This window comes from Mangifera indica, chromosome 10, assembly GCF_011075055.1.
Source record: "Mangifera indica cultivar Alphonso chromosome 10, CATAS_Mindica_2.1, whole genome shotgun sequence".
In the NCBI taxonomy this organism is placed as follows: domain Eukaryota; kingdom Viridiplantae; phylum Streptophyta; class Magnoliopsida; order Sapindales; family Anacardiaceae; genus Mangifera; species Mangifera indica.
In genome coordinates, this window is record NC_058146.1 from 16,250,567 (window position 1) to 16,267,602 (window position 17,036).

Here is a 17,036-nt window from a genome sequence, read left to right on the forward strand (position 1 = left end):
ACAAAATAAGATAGGGTAAATGGTAAACACTTAATAAATATGAACGTGGTAGCTTTATTAAATTCTCATTTAGTCTTTAAACTTGCTAACACTACTGATCATTGAGAGTAACTATTACTCCTTGTCAGTTGTTATAAACTGGTGCCTATTTATTTGAACAAGTCTCTTATGTTCGCCTCAATACCTACCTTTGTATCATGAGCCACAAGTACACGATGATGAAAGCTCCCTTAACTATTGGAACCATAACTGACTTACTAATCAAATTGAGTTGGTATAGGGACATGTGAGTTTCATACTATGTAATCTAGTCCCTACAATACTATCGGACTACGATCAAACTCAAGCCAATGAGATATAAGATGAGACGATACTTATAAGACATAGATGATTAGATTATAGATTGATTGAGGGAGTACCCATGACCTAGGCAACTCGTAGTTAGGGTGAAGTTCGTCGATTAGTATCCTTAGATTGAGAAATACTTGCCAAAATCGTTACTAGAGTGGGTATGTTGATTCCCTTATATTCGGATGAGATATCAAGAGCCTTAGATTGAGATAAAAATAAACTAGGGTAGTAAAGGAAAGCGGAGTATATTTGATGAAGAGATGTAAGATAAAACATTATTGCTTATTGAGTATTTTATACTCATTCTCTCCCTTTGTGTTTTATAGGTGGCAGGATTAGAGGAGACGACGGTGAGGCAATGGATCAGTGATAGGCTTATAGGTGTTAGATAGTCATGATTTAAGATTATGATTTATAATCAACAGACTTTGATTTTATTTCTAGTACCATGTGGTTGAGATTTTAGTTAATGATGTTTGGGATTATTTTGAGACAGTTTTTATTTTCATTAATAAAGACTTGTGAGGAATTATTCAGATATGGTGTAGATGTATGCATGTTTAATTTTAGATTAAATGGTTTAAATTGAGATAGTCATCCATGCATAATAGATTGTAGTAGCACTATAACCCCGAATAATAGGATATTCAGAGTTGGATGTTATAGATGTGTATTGAGATTATGAAACATGTATGATTAGATATAGTAGCACTTTACCCCAAAAGATAAGACTTTTGGGGTGGGATGTTACAGCTTGTATCAAAGTTTAGATTTTAGGAACCCAAACATTTAGATTATGATTGTGTACTAGGAAATAAAAATGAGTACAGGGGATATATTTAGGAGATAATATCATATATGAATTTGTTGTTTTCTCTAAAGAACTGAGGAATGTTGAGTTATTTATTGGGTTTGGAGGCTCACAAATCTAGTGATTTGTTATTAATTTTATGTCAGTCAAAATATGCTTCTGATTTACTTGCAAAAGCACAATTGAGTGGGTGCAAAAGTTGTCCTACTACTAGTTGCAGGAACGGAATTGTTTGTAGAAGATGGTGAGTTGTTTAAAAATCCAATATTATATAGGGGCACTGCAATATCTCACATTAATCAGGTCTAATCTGTCTTATATCGTAAACAAATTTAGCTAACTTTTTAAGGCACTCTCACAACGGCAGTGGCAAACTTGTAAGAGAGTTTTGAGATACATTAAGGGTACTTTGGATAATGGAGTAACTTTCAAACCAACTTTTGATTTGATTAGAGTTGGATGTTGATTATGTCAGAGAACATGTAGTTGGAGTATCAGAACTCATAATTCTCACTAAAGCATAGACCACTGACAGATTTGTATTGCTTAGAAATAAATTGAACATTAGTAGACATAGCAGTAGTATGTGTTCAGAAGAAAATAATGAGACTGATGGGTTGTAACAGAAGAAATGCAGCATAAAACTCTACTGAAGAAATGGAAAAGTTGGATGATGAATAATGCAGGCATTGGGAGAGGGAAAGAAATCTACTGCAATCTGTTTTCTAAAAGCCAATTGAACCAATTTATTACTGCAATTGAAAAATTAATGGACCTAGAATGGTCTATAAAAGTGAAATAAAAAGTAAATGAATTACATTTTTCTACCTATTGTTTGAGCTTAAAACATTTTTTTACCTTTAATTAGTATAAATAATATTATTTTAAAAATCAAATATAAATAACATTTTTTTCACTTAAAATTAAATTTATTAAGTAAAATACTCATATTAAAAAATAAAATTATTATTTTATTTTTTAAATTATTATATAATTCTAAATTAATAAAATAATCATATTAAAAAGTAAAATTATAATTTTTTAAATATTTTATATAAAAAATTACTTAATTTTTTTAACCGATCTTAATTTTAGATTAAAAAATATTATTAAAATATTGTTAAACCAAACATCAGTCGGGAAAATGTTATTTACTCAGATGAGTTTGAAGTTGCTAAAATAGTGCAGGCAAAAGCGAAGGCAATTTGAAAACACTTACAGATACATATACTTTGTTTGCTAGGGGGCATAAATATGAGAATAAATATTAGTATATTATTATATAATTAAATATTATTTATTTTTAATTTAAAATTATTTAATCATATAATAATATTTAATTTAAATAAGTTAAATATAATTCACATATGAATTAATTTAAATTTGACTCACTCAAATGAATAAAAAAAATACTTAAATTTGACTCGATTCAAATTATGAGTCAAATTTAAACTAAAAGATTATCTTATAAGTTAGATTCAATCAAATATTATTTAACTCATATTTAACTTGATTATCAATTAAATCTAAAACTATAGCCTAAACTGAATTAATATTCGAATCTGAATCAATTCGTTCTTATTTTTATACATATAATTAACGTATTATATATTCTTGTTGCTTAATGTATCATATATTATTGTTGCAAGATATGAGAAGAATATATGTCCCCATTGGAACTATAAGATATGAAGGAATATTTATATATCTTCCAAGTGTTGGTTATGTGATGCTCTCCGGCCTTTTGCCAATATGGGAGGGGATGTATAATTGATCATTTGACTAAAAGAAAATTTGTTGATGTGTTATGAAATCCTTCTTATTTTCATATAGAATTGCTAATTAATAGAAAATAATTCATATAGAGTATGCGATAAAAATAGGGTTAGGTTCGATCTAAATTGTTTGAGTTGGGACTGAATAAATTAAGTTAGAATTTAATGATTAAACTTGTTTTTTTTTTTCAAACAAATCAAATTCAAAGTCGATCTAATTATTTGAATTTAAAACAATTTGAATTAAATTTAAAATTAAATTGTTTTCAAATTGAATTTAAATTTTAACTCATTAATCTCAAATTGGTTCCTTTCAATTTAAGTTGGACTTGATTGGAATCAAATCCAACTTAATCGCTCACTTTTGCTTTCTCTTAAGGCTGCATCTGAACTTTTTTTATGAAAATTTCAATACTTTATTGGTTTTGCTAAATTTCAATTTATTAGAGCTCTTATATTATTGAAGATATCCTCCTATTTGATTTAATTTTTATTTGTTATTATTTTTTAACATTATTTTTGATTTTTTCTAATATATCATTTTATATATATTATAATATAATTAAATAAATTTAAATTAATAATAAAATAATACTCAATTATATAATAATATATTAATATTTATATATAAAATATTTCTCATATTATATCAACTCAAAACGGTTGCTGCCAAAGGTGCTGCCCCACCTACTCACTAGGGAGCAGGCCGTCCACTAACCAAGTAACATGACGTGCTCATAGTGCTTTACTTGGATGGCCCTAACTCATTCGTTTCTTTATGTTAAGACTGGTCATGAAAGTTGCCTAAGGATTATTATATTACGACTTGACCGGTATAATCAGGTGGATTATACCGATTTTCACTTATTTATTTGATACTTATTATTTATATAGAGAAAGATGTTGATTTTTTATTTTGTCTTTCTCCCAATATAGATTTCCTTTGTTTTATTACGATTGTGTAAGGTTTACTTAATCTTTATCATTATCTATTTGTATATGATCATTGATTATTTTTTCAAGGAAAAGGTTTTGTCTTTTTGGTTGGATTGTTTGCATAGAATTATTTTGATACATATCTGACTTTTAAGAATAATTTAATGCAAGTAGCATTCTATGTCTTGATCAATGGGGGGAACCTACTCACTTGGGAGCAGGCCGTCCACTAACCAAGTAACATGACATGTGTTCATAGTGCTTTATAACAGCTGTCAACAAGCCCACACTCGACAAATCTAAGTTGTGCTCTCATGGAGAAATCTCTATTTCTCAGCATTTTGTTAGCTTTCTCAGTTCATTTTTTGACACTTCCCTTCGTTCATGCACAAGTAACCGACAGTTTCACGGACAAACAAGCTCTTCTTGCCTTGAAAGCTAGTATAAGCCATGATCCAAGCAATTTGTTGGCCAGCAATTGGTCCACAAGTTCTTCTGTTTGTCATTGGATGGGCATAACTTGTGGTGCTCGTCACCTTCGAGTGACAGCTTCGAATATTTCTCACTTGGGTCTCACAGCCACCCTTCCTCCTCAACTGGGAAATTTATCTTTCCTTGCAAGGCTAGACATCACAAACAACAGCTTTTATGGCTCTCTCCCTGAGGAATATGCTCAATTACGTAGACTGAAAAACCTTGATTTGAGTCATAATAGATTGTCGGCTGAACTCCCTGCAAGTATTTTTGATAATCTTCCCAATTTGCAGTTGCTTTATTTGCATTCTAACATGTTCGAGGGAAAAATACCATCGACCATATCTAAATGTAGAAGCTTGCAAAACTTATCCTTGTCATTCAATAATTTCACAGGAGGCATTCCGAAAGAAATTGGAAACTTGACTCAACTTAGAGCGATCTATCTTGGGTTCAACAAACTACAAGGTATGCTACAGATATTCTTTTTATATTCCTTGTCATTCAATAATATATTACTAATTTATATATTGCTTATATATAATGATTTTGTAAGAGAAATTCCAAAAGAGCTTGGTAATCTTGCAAAACTGGAGCGATTATCGCTGCTAAAAAATTACTTAACAGGAACTATTCCAAGAGAAATTGGGAACTTGACATTAATCAAGTATCTATATCTAAGCTCGAACAAATTATCAGGTAAATAATAAACCTCTCTCTAAACTTCATGTTATTATGAGCTGTGAAACTCATCACCTTCGAGTAACAGCTTTGAATTTGAGAGAGGTAAATAATAAAACTCTCTCAAATTAACGTGTTAAAATGAATTAATTTCATTTTGTTATAATAATCCAATTCACTAATTTGATCTATCATATTTTTAGGTGAGATACTGTATGAAATTGGCAATCTTCATAGTCTTGAGCTGTTGAATCTTGCACAAAACCACCTAGTTGGCCCTGTCCCAGCTACTATATTCAACATTTCAACAATGCAAATACTTTCATTGTACAGCAATCAACTCTCCGGAATTATTCCATCAATTGCAGAGCTTCCAAACCTTGAGGGTCTTTACTTGTGGGGAAATAATTTCACTGGGCCATTTCCCAATTTCATCACCAATGCTTCCAAGCTCTCCATTATAGATATCGCAGAAAACTCATTCTCAGGCTTTATTCCTGACACAATTGGTAATTTAAAAAATCTTGAAAGATTTAATTTACAACATAATTACTTCACATCTACTCCTGATCTAAGCTTTCTTTCCAATTTGACAAATTGCAAGACTTTAAGATATCTAAGCTTAAGCGGAAATCCACTAAATAGCATGCTTCCAGGTTCCATAGGGAATCTTTCTTTTTCTTTGGAACATTTTTGGATAGATGATTGCAACATTAGTGGCAAACTTCCCAAAGAAATTGGAAACTTGAAAAACTTGATAGGTCTAGAATTACAAGATAATGAATTGATTGGACCAGTTCCAGTTACCTTGGTTGGATTGCAGAATCTCCAAGGTTTGTATCTTCAAAATAATAAATTTGAAGGACTCATCCCAGATATACTTTGTCATTTACATGAATTGGATGAGTTGAATTTTATGGGAAACAAGTTCAATGGAGCCATACCTACATGTATTGGCAATCTCACTGCACTAAGAAAATTGTTTTTAGGTTCAAATAGGTTAACTTCTTTAATACCCTCAACTTTGTGGAGCCTATAGGATCTCTTGTACTTAGATTTTTCATCAAATTTTCTTGACGGGTATCTTCCATTAGATAGTGGAAACCTTAAGGTTACAATAGCTATAGATTTGTCAAGGAATCTATTTTCAGGAGAGATTTCAATTACTATTGGAAGCCTAGAAAATCTACAATCTCTCTCCTTGGGATACAACAGATTGCAAGGCTCCATTCCTGAAACATTTGGCAACATGAAAAGCCTGGAATTATTGGATTTGTCTGGAAACAACCTTTCTGGTGTGATTCCTAAGTCTTTGGAGGATCTCATGTACGTCAAATATCTAAATTTATCTTTCAACCAACTAAGTGGGGAAATTCCTAGAGGAGGGTCCTTCAAAAATTTCTCAGCTGAATCGTTTATGGGGAATCTTGCATTGTGTGGGCCTCCTCAACTACAAGTTCCACCATGCAAAAGAAACACTCATGGAAAATCAAGGACTAAAAAGGTTTTCCTGTTGATTCTTTTGCCAATGTGCATTGTAGTCTCATTAGTTGTCCTAGTTCTTATGTCTTTGTTGATCCAAAAAAGGAGAACAAGGCCAACTACCAATGTTGATTTTTGTCCTGGAGGAACATGGAGAAAAATTTCTTATCAGGAACTTGTGAGAGCAACGGATGGATTTAGTGAGAACAACCTACTTGGCAAAGGAAGTTACGGTTCAGTTTACAAAGGAAGATTAGATGAGGGAATGGAGGTTGCAGTAAAAGTATTCCACTTGGATTTTGAAGGAGCTCTTACAAGTTTTGAAACTGAATGTGAAGTGATAAGAGGTGTTCGTCATCGAAATTTTGTCAAAATCATCAGCAGCTATTCAAATGATGATTTTAAATCTTTGATACTTGAATACATGCCTAATGGGAGCCTGGAGAAATTGTTGTTTTATGAGAAGAATGTTTTGGACATTTCTCATAGATTGAATATAATGATCGATGTTGCTTTAGCTTTGGAATATCTTCACTTTGGCTATTCAATCCCAATCATTCATTGTGACGTAAAGCCAAGCAATGTTCTACTAGACAAACATATGGTCGCACATTTGAGTGATTTTGGTATTGCAAAGCTCTTAGGTGAAGAAAACTCCATGACACAAACAAAGACCCTTGCCACCATTGGTTATATGGCACCAGGTAATTGTTTCATTTTTCTTTAGATGACAATATATGGAGATATTAAACTATCAACTTATTTTATTGAAACGATCAAATTTTGTTTTTTCTATTTGAAAGACTTAACTTTCAAATTTTTACATTGAAAGATCCAAACTTTTAAATTTTCCTATATAAAAAACCAAACTTCAATATTTTCTATTAAATGTATTACACAAACACAATTAAATTATTTTGTTTTGTTTTATTTTGGAAACAAGGTAGCCAGTTTGGTATTTTTAATAGGAAATAGTAAAGGTTTAGTCATGTAATAAGAAAATTTGAAATTTTGGTTTTTCAATAGAAAAAAATTGAAAGTTCAATTATATTAATTAAAAAAATACAAAGTTTAGTTCTTTCAATAAAAATATATGGTAGTTCGATACGTCCATTTGTTGTAATTTTTTATTAAAACTTTGATTCATTACTATTTATGTGTAGCAATAAAAGTGTACATGTATAAAAACTGTGATCAGAATATGGGAGAGAAGGAAAGGTATCTAGACAAGGAGATGTGTACAGCTATGGTGTCATGCTAATGGAAACATTTACCAAGAAGAAGCCAACAAATGAAATGTTTACAGAAGAAATGAACTTAAGGAGGTGGGTTAGTGAATCATTATGCAACACAGTGATGCAAGGCGTGGACACAGATTTGCTTACAAGGGATGATGAACATTTCTCAAGCAAGGAAGAATGTGTGTCATGTATCTTAAGCTTGGCTATGGAGTGTACAAAAGAATCACCTCTGGATAGGATCACCATGAAAGAAGTAGTGACAAGACTCATGAAAACCAGAACCCAACTTGCAGAAATCGAAACAAGAAAAGACAAATGGGTTTTGAATTTAGGCTAACTTCTTTCTATTTTCAATGAGAATAAAGTTGTAATCTAGGTGATCAGCCACATATCTTTAGACCTTTCTTTTGTCTATGTTATGTTATTTAACTATAGATAATTGCTTTTGATTTGCAGATAGGAATGGAAGAACTAGCTAGCCAATGTCCTATCAATGAGACAGCCTGAGTTTGGCAACTAACTACCTTTGTCATGAGTTTGATGACAAGTATATGCATGTTATAAGGTCAAGTTTGATTAAAAAGAAGTTCTTGTAATGAATTTTTAAATTTGATGGATCTTAATGTAATCATGATAAAGTATAGGGGTTTTGAAATTTTCCTATTTTCACTAGAGATGAATTATAGTATCTATTATAATTATTAGTTTGACACTTAAATATACATATATATACATTTAGAGAACCAACATAAAGATCAACACAATCACGATCAGACAACACTTCCAACCTATCCTACAGAGAGCCCACTGGATCCACACACTTCACTTACACAACAATCCTCTATGGCTTGGAAGCCACAGAAACACCAACGCCTTCACACACCAGGCAGCCAAGAAATCCACCAGAAGAGCCCACCAGAAACCAAAAAGAGCAGCTTGCAAAAATTGCAGAAGGTACAAGTGGAAGGACAGATGCAGCAGCCGAAACAAACAGAACCAGGGATGGGAGCTCCAGCAAGAACAGAGCAGAAAACATCAGGATAGCACAGCAACGGGTATGGAGGACACCAACTCAGACAGCGAAGCTGAACTAGGCACAGGACAGCAAACCACCAGGTGGAACCACAACCAAGAACCATCCACGCAAAACACTGCTGGAACGCTGCAGGACAGACAAGAAAGACTCCAGGAGAGAAAGGATAGGAAGGTGCCAGCAGAACTGGCAGCTAAGAACACAAATTCGGCAGCAGTAAGGCAGACAAAGGCCAACATATCCAATGAACTCCAATGCAGGAGAAAACCAACAGGGGAGAGGGATGCAGGGATCAGCGACTCCAGAGAAGGAGAAAGGCAAAAGAACATGAGAGAATTCCAGCACTAAAGCAGCCGCAGAGAGCCAACCCGAGCCAAAATAGACCAGTAGCATAACGGCGCCTCCACAGGGCCCAAGAACACATTGGAAGAAGCTCGGCCGATGCAGAGGAGAACCGCAGAGAGCCAGAGACCACCAGGGAGTTACAGAGAAAAGGCTGAAAACACACCATGAGATGGAAACAGGCCGGAAACAGAGAACGCAGGGATGAAGAAGCCATAAAAAGTCCAGCAGCAGAAGAGATGAGGCGGTGGAGAGGGACATTCATTCAAAAAGACCAGAGCAACCCGCACCAAACCACCCAAGTTGGAACCAGCAAAAGGAAAAGAGAAGCACCTGCAAAAAAATACCCTGTTAGCAAAAAGGCTGCCACCTCCAAAGAGCCGAAGCCTCAACACTTGAAGATGCAGTTCAGCAGGCCCCAATTTCAAGCGATGGCTTTATTGGCAATCGGAGGTGGGAAGTTTGAGAGGTCAGCCCCTCTATCTCCAACTAGCCTCCTGATCCTTTCCACAATTCTCATCAGCGAGCAGGGCCCCGTTCACTAACCATACAACATGAGATGTGTTCATGCGCTTTATTGACGAAGTAGTTGTCAGTTCAAGCAATAAAAGTTTTTGGTAAAGAGCTTTTGAAAAATAGTTTTAAAGACTGGTAGGATTAGCTTTTGAAATTGGGATTATTTGTAAAGCTAATTTACATTACAAAATGACAAATATACCCATACATAATTCTCTGAATTGCAAAATGAACTTTGATAAACATTTAATTAATTTAATTTCATAAATTATTTATAAATTATTGACACAATTCATTACTTGTTTTCCTCACCTTTGGCCATGTATTAAAAAAAAAAAAATTTAAATAATGGAACAATATTACAGAGGCACCTCACTCAATGTTACACACCTTAAATTATTCAAACAACATATCTAAAGAAAACATAACAATACTTGAATATATCGAATTATCACATTTTTTCTATTAAAGGGACCAAATTTTTGAATTTTCTTATAGAGGGGATCAAATTTGCAATATTTTCTATTGAAAGTACTAATAAACACAATTATGAGCATTTGTTTTATTTTGTTTTGGAAGTAAGATGATTACTTTGATACCTTTAATAAGAATTGTGAAAATTGAGTTCCTTCAATAGAAAAAAAATAAAAATATAATTCACTCAATAGAAAATTGTAAAAGTTCAATCCTTTAAAAAAAAAATGTTTCACATAGAAAAGGTAATTGTTCAATAACTACAAATGTTGTTATCCTTATACAAAATTATATATCCTAAGGGATAGCCTAAAATTTATATACTATATCAAGCAGAGGATACTTCCAGAAGGAAAATGTTTTTGGCACTTGCTTGTATGGAAGTGACTGTTGTTATTTATATCTATGTATAGAGTTAAGGTTTTGTTGTTATTTATATGTACAAAACAAAGAAGAAGAACTTCGATATATATAATGTCCAATTAGAAGTATGATGACCCCTTTCGTGTGTTGAAAAGAATTGGGATGTGACATATTGATTGGAACTGTGGGCAAAATGAAAATCCACCTGAAATTTCCTGCTTTTTGTATCAAGTTTTTGGAATGACGGCCGTTCATGGGGTCGTCTATGAATCCATATATGCACGCACAACATCTTCTGTTGGAACGCGACATATGGGACACTTTCCAATGCTCCACTGCAACTCATGGGCGCATTTCAGGCAGGTGCACATATGCCCACATCTGTTTAATATTATTAGCTGACATCATAAACATTTTTCACAAATTCAGATAACGACACTTAGATGTTGCCTGCTACATCTGAGTTACAGCTTTTTGAACTACTTGCATTTCAGGCAGGCGCATTTCACAGTACCACTTGACGGTGATTCAAGTGGTACTGATGAAATGGTACTTTTTAATATTCCCATTTCCGTATTCCTAAAAGTCTCTCTTACATTCTATAAGTTATTTGCTTGGCATTCTGATTGGATTAGTTGATAGGAGATTTGTGGCAGTTCATTCACTTGATAAATACTTCAACATTAATTTCCAAAGAAGAAAAGATAATATATTTGTTGTGTTTCACAGCATGAACTGTGTGAAATTTTTGGGCTTTTTGATTAATATTTTGGGTTCTGAAGTGATCATTTCTGTGTCTTGAGTTATAGCTTTATTGTCTTGCAACTTCTTATATTGAGCATTATTTTGCCGTTGTTTTCCCTTCAATTTCTGACTCTTCCCTGCTTATGTTGGTGTAAATTTTGAGTTTAAGAACTAAAATCCTTGAAAGTCTTCTGAGTGTTAAATCCGAAGAGATTGAAGGGGGGTTGTAAATTTCCGCTGTTCTGGCGAATTGTCCAAACTGCCCCTACTCACTTGGTCATTACTTTTGCTCTCAGCTGGGCCAGCATTCACAACCATTGGGCTGCTTCCTGGAGACTTCCCTTTGGGCCTTCGAAAGTATGACTTTTGTGATAAGATTTCCATCAAAAAGCTATCAATGCATCTGCTATCAGCATAAGGGCTCATGGAAGACATCAAACCTCTTGTACGACGTTGAAATTTCTAGCTCTAATCTGCGGTTTTAATGAGAATTATATTAACTTATAGCTACTTTAACAATAAATTTGTTTATACATAGAACAATTTTTCTTGTCACTTACAAGTATGGGAAACATTCACATGTGGCTTTTATTTAACTAATCTGTAGATCTGAATATTTTTTATTTAAACCGAAGAGTTCTTTTCATCTGTGATCTGTATTGCTCAATCTCTAGGCTTTCTTTTCATAAGCTAACATCACTTTCTGCTTTGAAATTTTTAAGTGGATATTTTCCATGTTGTAATAGCTAGTAATTTTGGTTTGTTGGTGAAAATATGAATAAATTTTTATTTAATTGATGACTCATAATTTTTTTTGATAATTTCTGCTTTTGCAATTAGAAATTATTGGATGGCACTGTAAGTCTTTCCCTGTTTTGGATATTTTTGTTTGGTATAGCTTCAAGGTCTAGCTAGTGCATTGATAAAGCTGCGGAACCTCTTGGAGATACCTGTCATTCAGCAATGAAAATTTGACCATGTTACTAGTTCAGCTTCTTCCTCAATTGATGAAAATGAAGTTGTGAGACAAAGATACCTTGCTATAGAATTACTGCAGCTTTAGAGAGTGAACTTAATAAATTACTCTTCATACAGAGTTGAACTATTTGCACTCTTTTTTCTTTTTTTGACAACATTTGAACTTTTGTTTTGTTGAAGTACTTACGTATTTGAAGGTACTAAACTGCTACTCTGTTCATTTCATTCTTTTCTTTCTCCTTTCTTGTATCCATAGGATGAAAGTCAATATGGTGTTGGTAGAGCACACAAGAATCTGAAACATGTTGAGAAAGCTCAAATTCTTGTCAGCAAAATAACATGTGAGCATACAGTTATCTTTCATGAAAGTACTTGTTGGACACTTAACATCATTTGTTTGATTTTGATTGGGAAACTTCATGGATTCCAGCCTTTTGTTTCATACACTAAGATCAAATGGACTCCAGCCTTTTGATTGTTCTTTGTGATCTTTTTTTACCTTAAAGCAATTCCAACTCCCAACATTGTGAATTGAACTTGTCTCACCCACCCTTTTTCCAACGCCAATTACCAGATGAAGAGTATCTTTGTCACTGGACCTCCCAAGACGAAGACTTCGTCTCTAACAAAGACGTAGACAATTGTCTTCATTTATCGATAACAACGATTCATCTTTGTCCAATGACAAAGACGTTCTTCATCCAATTACCAATACCGGAAAAGAGGAGGAAGAGAGAAGTTAGTCAATGACAGCATTGAAAAAATGAGGGAGAAAAAAAAGGAAATCTTAAGGGGAAAATATAACATTTTAAAGTTTAATTTTGGAAAAATTATTAGTTTTCCAAACCTAAAGAGAAATAGGTAATTTTTTATTATTTTTAATATATTGTTGATTAAATGACAATTTTACTCATAAAACTTAACTAATTCTATTAATTTTAACCCATCATGGGTGGATGTGTAGGTTTTTAATATTTAACAGGTACTAATTTTAGAATGCAATGAATATTGGGTGGGAATAAGTCATTTGGCCAACCATTTATATGGTCATTTAAAAAAATTAAGAGTAATTTGGCCTTAATAATATATGTTGATTAGTTGATGGCATTCATGGACTGAAGTAATTAGCAAATTTATAAAACTAACCTTCAATGTAATTTTTACATCTATTTTTCTGTTTTCTAATTTGCTGAAGTTGAACTGAATCAATATCGAATCTGAGCTAACGAGAAATAGTGGAATGTGTTATTGGCAATTACCAAGTGTCAGTTCTAGTCACAAAATTGTAAATGAATGACAAGAATTTTAACACAACAACTCTTTCGACTTAGATCTCTATTACCCTCCAGCAACCCTTACAATTTCTCTTCATTGTCTTCTTCTTCTTCTGTTTATGGTGGAGATAGAACGATTTCTCTCTTCAAAGCGTGCCAAAACATAAAACAACTATTTCAGATCCAAGCCCATTTGATTATTTCTAGTCTTTTTTTCAGCAACCCATTTTGGGCAATCAACGTTCTAAATATTCTTTAGATTTAGGAAATATAGATTACACTATTTTGCTTTTTTAATGCATTGTCAACCTTGGTACTTTTTGTGTTAATGTTGTTATTAAAGCATACTCCAATAGTAATATGCCTGAACAAGCTGAGGTTTTTTTATTTTAATATAATTAAAAAGGGGTTTGTGCCAAATAGCTATAGCTTTGTTCCTCTCTTGAGCTCCTGCTCGAAGGTGGAATGTATTGGAAGAGGGAAAATGTGTCATGGTTTGGCCATGAAGAATGGGATTGATTTTGTATTGCTAGTGTGAAACTGTTTGATTTATATGTATGGTTGTTTCGGACTTATAGATTGTGTTGCGAAGGTTTTTGCTAAAATATCCTAGAGGGACTTGATTTGTGGAATTCAATGGTTGATGGGTGTGTAAGAGTGGGAAATTTGCTAGTTGCACATCAACAGTTTGATGTGATGACTAAGAGAAATGTGACTTCTTAGAATATCTTGATCAGTGTTTATTCAAAGAGTGGAAACCCCGACTGCCCGTCAAAGTTGTTTAGGGAAATGTTTAAGAGTGGGGGTTTCGAGGAAGTGATACTACAATGGTTAGTACGCTCACTGCCTGGGGTAAGTTAGCACGATTGAAGGAAGGAAGTGCAATGCACGACTTTATCATAAGGACTTCAGAAAAATCTAATTGGATTCCTGATATATCACTGATTGATATGTATAGTAAATGCCATAAGGTAGACGCAACACAAAGAGTGTTTGATAGGATGGAAATTAGGAATTTAGTTTGCTAGAATGCAATGATTTTTGGGCATTGTATTCATGAAAAACTAAAGGCTAGACTTAAATTATTTACAGCATTGGTAGATCAGAATGGAGCAGAAGGAAAGAGCATTTCTCCAGATGAAATCACTTTCATTGGTGTTCTTTATGCTTGTGCGCAAGCAAAACTACTGACAGAAGGAAAAAGTTATTTCAATCAGATGATTGATTTGCATAAGATAAAGCCAAATTTTGCACATTATTGGTGCCTGGCAAACCTTTACTCTGGTTCAAGGCTTACAGAAAGGGCCGAGGAAATTTCACCTGAAGACAAGGAATTGCCATCAGAATTATTGGTGTGGGTCAATGTACTCAACTCATGTCGTTTCCAAGGAAATGTGGCTTTAGGGGAAAGAGTAGCAAAAACTTTGATAGACATGGATCCTCATGATTTCTCTTACTATCAATTGCTACTGAATGTCTATGATGTAGCAGGTTGAAAGGAGGATGTTGCTATGGTGAAAGAGCAAATGAAAGAAAGAAGGATGGGAAGAATACCCGGATGTAGTCTTGTAGACTTGAAAGAAATTGTTCACAAGTTGAAACTGGAATGCTCTTTTGCGGGTGACAGGGAAACGAAGGGGAGGTCATCATGCAGAAATCAAGCTTGGTGACTGTTGTTTCAGAGCAGCCACAACTGCATGAGAAAGAGATGGGAAGTTAGCATCAAAACCAATTCAAGTGAGGATATAGGGTACATCACTAAACAGCATTATTTATGTAGCTACACATTTCATTACAGAGTGATTGATTGAAGGACGCAGTGTAATGCAGAAGTTCCGAATAAGATTTACAATTTTGGTGGGGCTAATGGGTGCAGTTCTTCCCCACATGAGTGTACTCAACAAAATTTGAAGAGTTTAGTAATCATCATTCACATGTTTCCACAAGTTGAAGTCAGTCCAAATTTTTGACAAGATGGTGGCTAATGCTAAGTCAATTTTTGTTCAGTAATTTCATCTTATTGTTGATTACATTTTTTCTTAATTTGATAAGATGGCTAATGCTAAGTCACCCCAGATGGACCTCCTCCTCCTCATCTGGGGTGAAGTCATTTTTTATGTTGAACATCCTGCGAATCTCTTCAGGTGTCTTCCCCTTGATCATATGTGCAATGGTCTGGCAGGTAAGGTCTAGCAGCCCTTTGATGTTCAGGTAGTTAGCAGCCTAAAGAACAAAACAAATCAAACATATAGGAATTGTCACAAAACCTCAAAGCATTAAATCAAACAAAACTGAAGCAGAACATAGCTGTGCCAATACCCATAAGTGACCTCAAACACACCCTAAAAACACCAAGAAAATTGTAGACACAATGTTATACAAGAAGGTGGAGTAATCAAGTCTGGCACAACGCAACTACATTTACAATGCAATACCATCTGCAAAATAATTTCTTCAACCTGATTCAACGGCAATGCAGGTTCTCTCCCCACTAAACTCCCAGGCCCCAAATGTCTTTTCAGCATCAAATCAAAATTTCAGGCTCAAGCAGCTAAAGAAACAAAAGACCAACCACTAGTTCTCTTCATAAACACCAGAGAATCACATACGTAAAACAGTGTAACTGCAACTCCTGCGAACAACAACAAATTATCCAAAGGATATATTTCAGCTTTCAAAAGTTTAATCAAACTATTGAATAAAACTCACTAAAAGCCCCCATAACAACAAAAACATACAACACACCAGAAGAGTAATTTAAAACATATATCTAAATCACGAAAATTTTTCCATAAACGGCAATACAGAACACAAAAATTACTACGTTAAGTCAGGGAACAAAAATCAAGAAACCCTAACTTGGAAGATGAACCTTAATCTCAAAAAAGATAAACAGATCGAGGGAATAAAGGGGTACTAACCAGAATGAGGTCAAAGAGAGTGGCCTGGTCGACCTTCACGAACTCAGCGTCCCAGTTCTTGAGGTCTTCCTCAGCAGCAGCGTTACTGTTGAGTTGGTGGTTAATCTTATTGTTGGCAGCTTCGGTGAGCCTGGACTCCACGTGCTTCTTGCTGTACTCGATAACCTTAGCGAGGATGCTGCTGGTGACATTAGGTAACGGGATGCCGTTATCAGCACAGTCATCTTCAATCATATGTTTGATCGTCTGAGACTCGAGAGCCACGGCCTCGTCGACCTGAAACGGCTCGCCGTCAGAGCTCCGGAGGATGATCTTCCTTGGTGACGACATGGTGTATGGTTTCGAAGTGAAGAGGCTTTCTCAACATTTTTGGCTTTTCAAAAGAGAAGCGAAGGGGGAGGAAAAAAGGGAGTTGGAAAAAAGGGAGTTGGACTAGGCGTAAAGCTCTCTTACTTTACAGAAATCGATCATTTCTGTCGATACATGATTGGTTGACTGTTTCAAGAAAATTTATTTATAAATTTAAATAATTTTTTTTGTCCCCGATTCATTTGTTGGTTAATATATTTTGAATTTTTAGTAAAAATAATTACGTACAAAATCTCCTGCCTTTCTTTTTCAAATGGATTTCTTTCCAATC

General features: G+C 34.1%; 3 protein-coding genes across 8 annotated transcripts in view; 2 read left to right on the forward strand and 1 right to left on the reverse strand.

Annotated features, from left to right (window-relative positions):
* LOC123227613 (receptor kinase-like protein Xa21) overlaps positions 1-17,036 on the forward strand; it is a 62,776-nt gene that overhangs the window by 21,958 nt on the left and 23,782 nt on the right. The gene's annotated exons all lie outside the window — the stretch shown is intronic.
* On the forward strand, positions 5,203-9,764 carry LOC123227615 (receptor kinase-like protein Xa21). Of its 2 annotated transcripts, none has more exons than XM_044652679.1 (2): positions 5,203-7,214; positions 7,674-9,764. In XM_044652679.1, the coding sequence occupies exons 1-2, from the start codon at positions 6,278-6,280 to the stop codon at positions 7,769-7,771; spliced, it is 1,035 nt and encodes a 344-aa protein (XP_044508614.1). In that variant the 5' UTR covers positions 5,203-6,277; the 3' UTR covers positions 7,772-9,764. The 2 variants fall into 2 exon arrangements, with proteins under 2 accessions (XP_044508614.1, XP_044508613.1); XM_044652678.1 differs by having other exon boundaries at positions 5,212-7,214; positions 7,709-9,764.
* LOC123227616 (SKP1-like protein 1B) lies at positions 15,520-16,802 on the reverse strand. Its single transcript, XM_044652680.1, has 2 exons — positions 16,397-16,802; positions 15,520-15,698 (listed from the first exon to the last, which is right to left on the reverse strand). The coding sequence occupies exons 1-2, from the start codon at positions 16,724-16,726 to the stop codon at positions 15,543-15,545; spliced, it is 486 nt and encodes a 161-aa protein (XP_044508615.1). The 5' UTR covers positions 16,727-16,802; the 3' UTR covers positions 15,520-15,542.

Coding starts and splice junctions, on each gene's coding strand:
- LOC123227615 (XM_044652678.1), top strand. CDS start 6,278: ATGAAAAGCCTGGAATTATTGGATTTGTCTGGAAACAACCTTTCTGGT. Junction 7,215..7,708: donor CATTGGTTATATGGCACCAG/GTAATTGTTTCA, acceptor AACTGTGATCAG/AATATGGGAGAGAAGGAAAG.
- LOC123227616 (XM_044652680.1), bottom strand. CDS start 16,726: ATGTCGTCACCAAGGAAGATCATCCTCCGGAGCTCTGACGGCGAGCCG. Junction 15,699..16,396: donor CTCTCTTTGACCTCATTCTG/GTTAGTACCCCT, acceptor TTTGTTCTTTAG/GCTGCTAACTACCTGAACAT.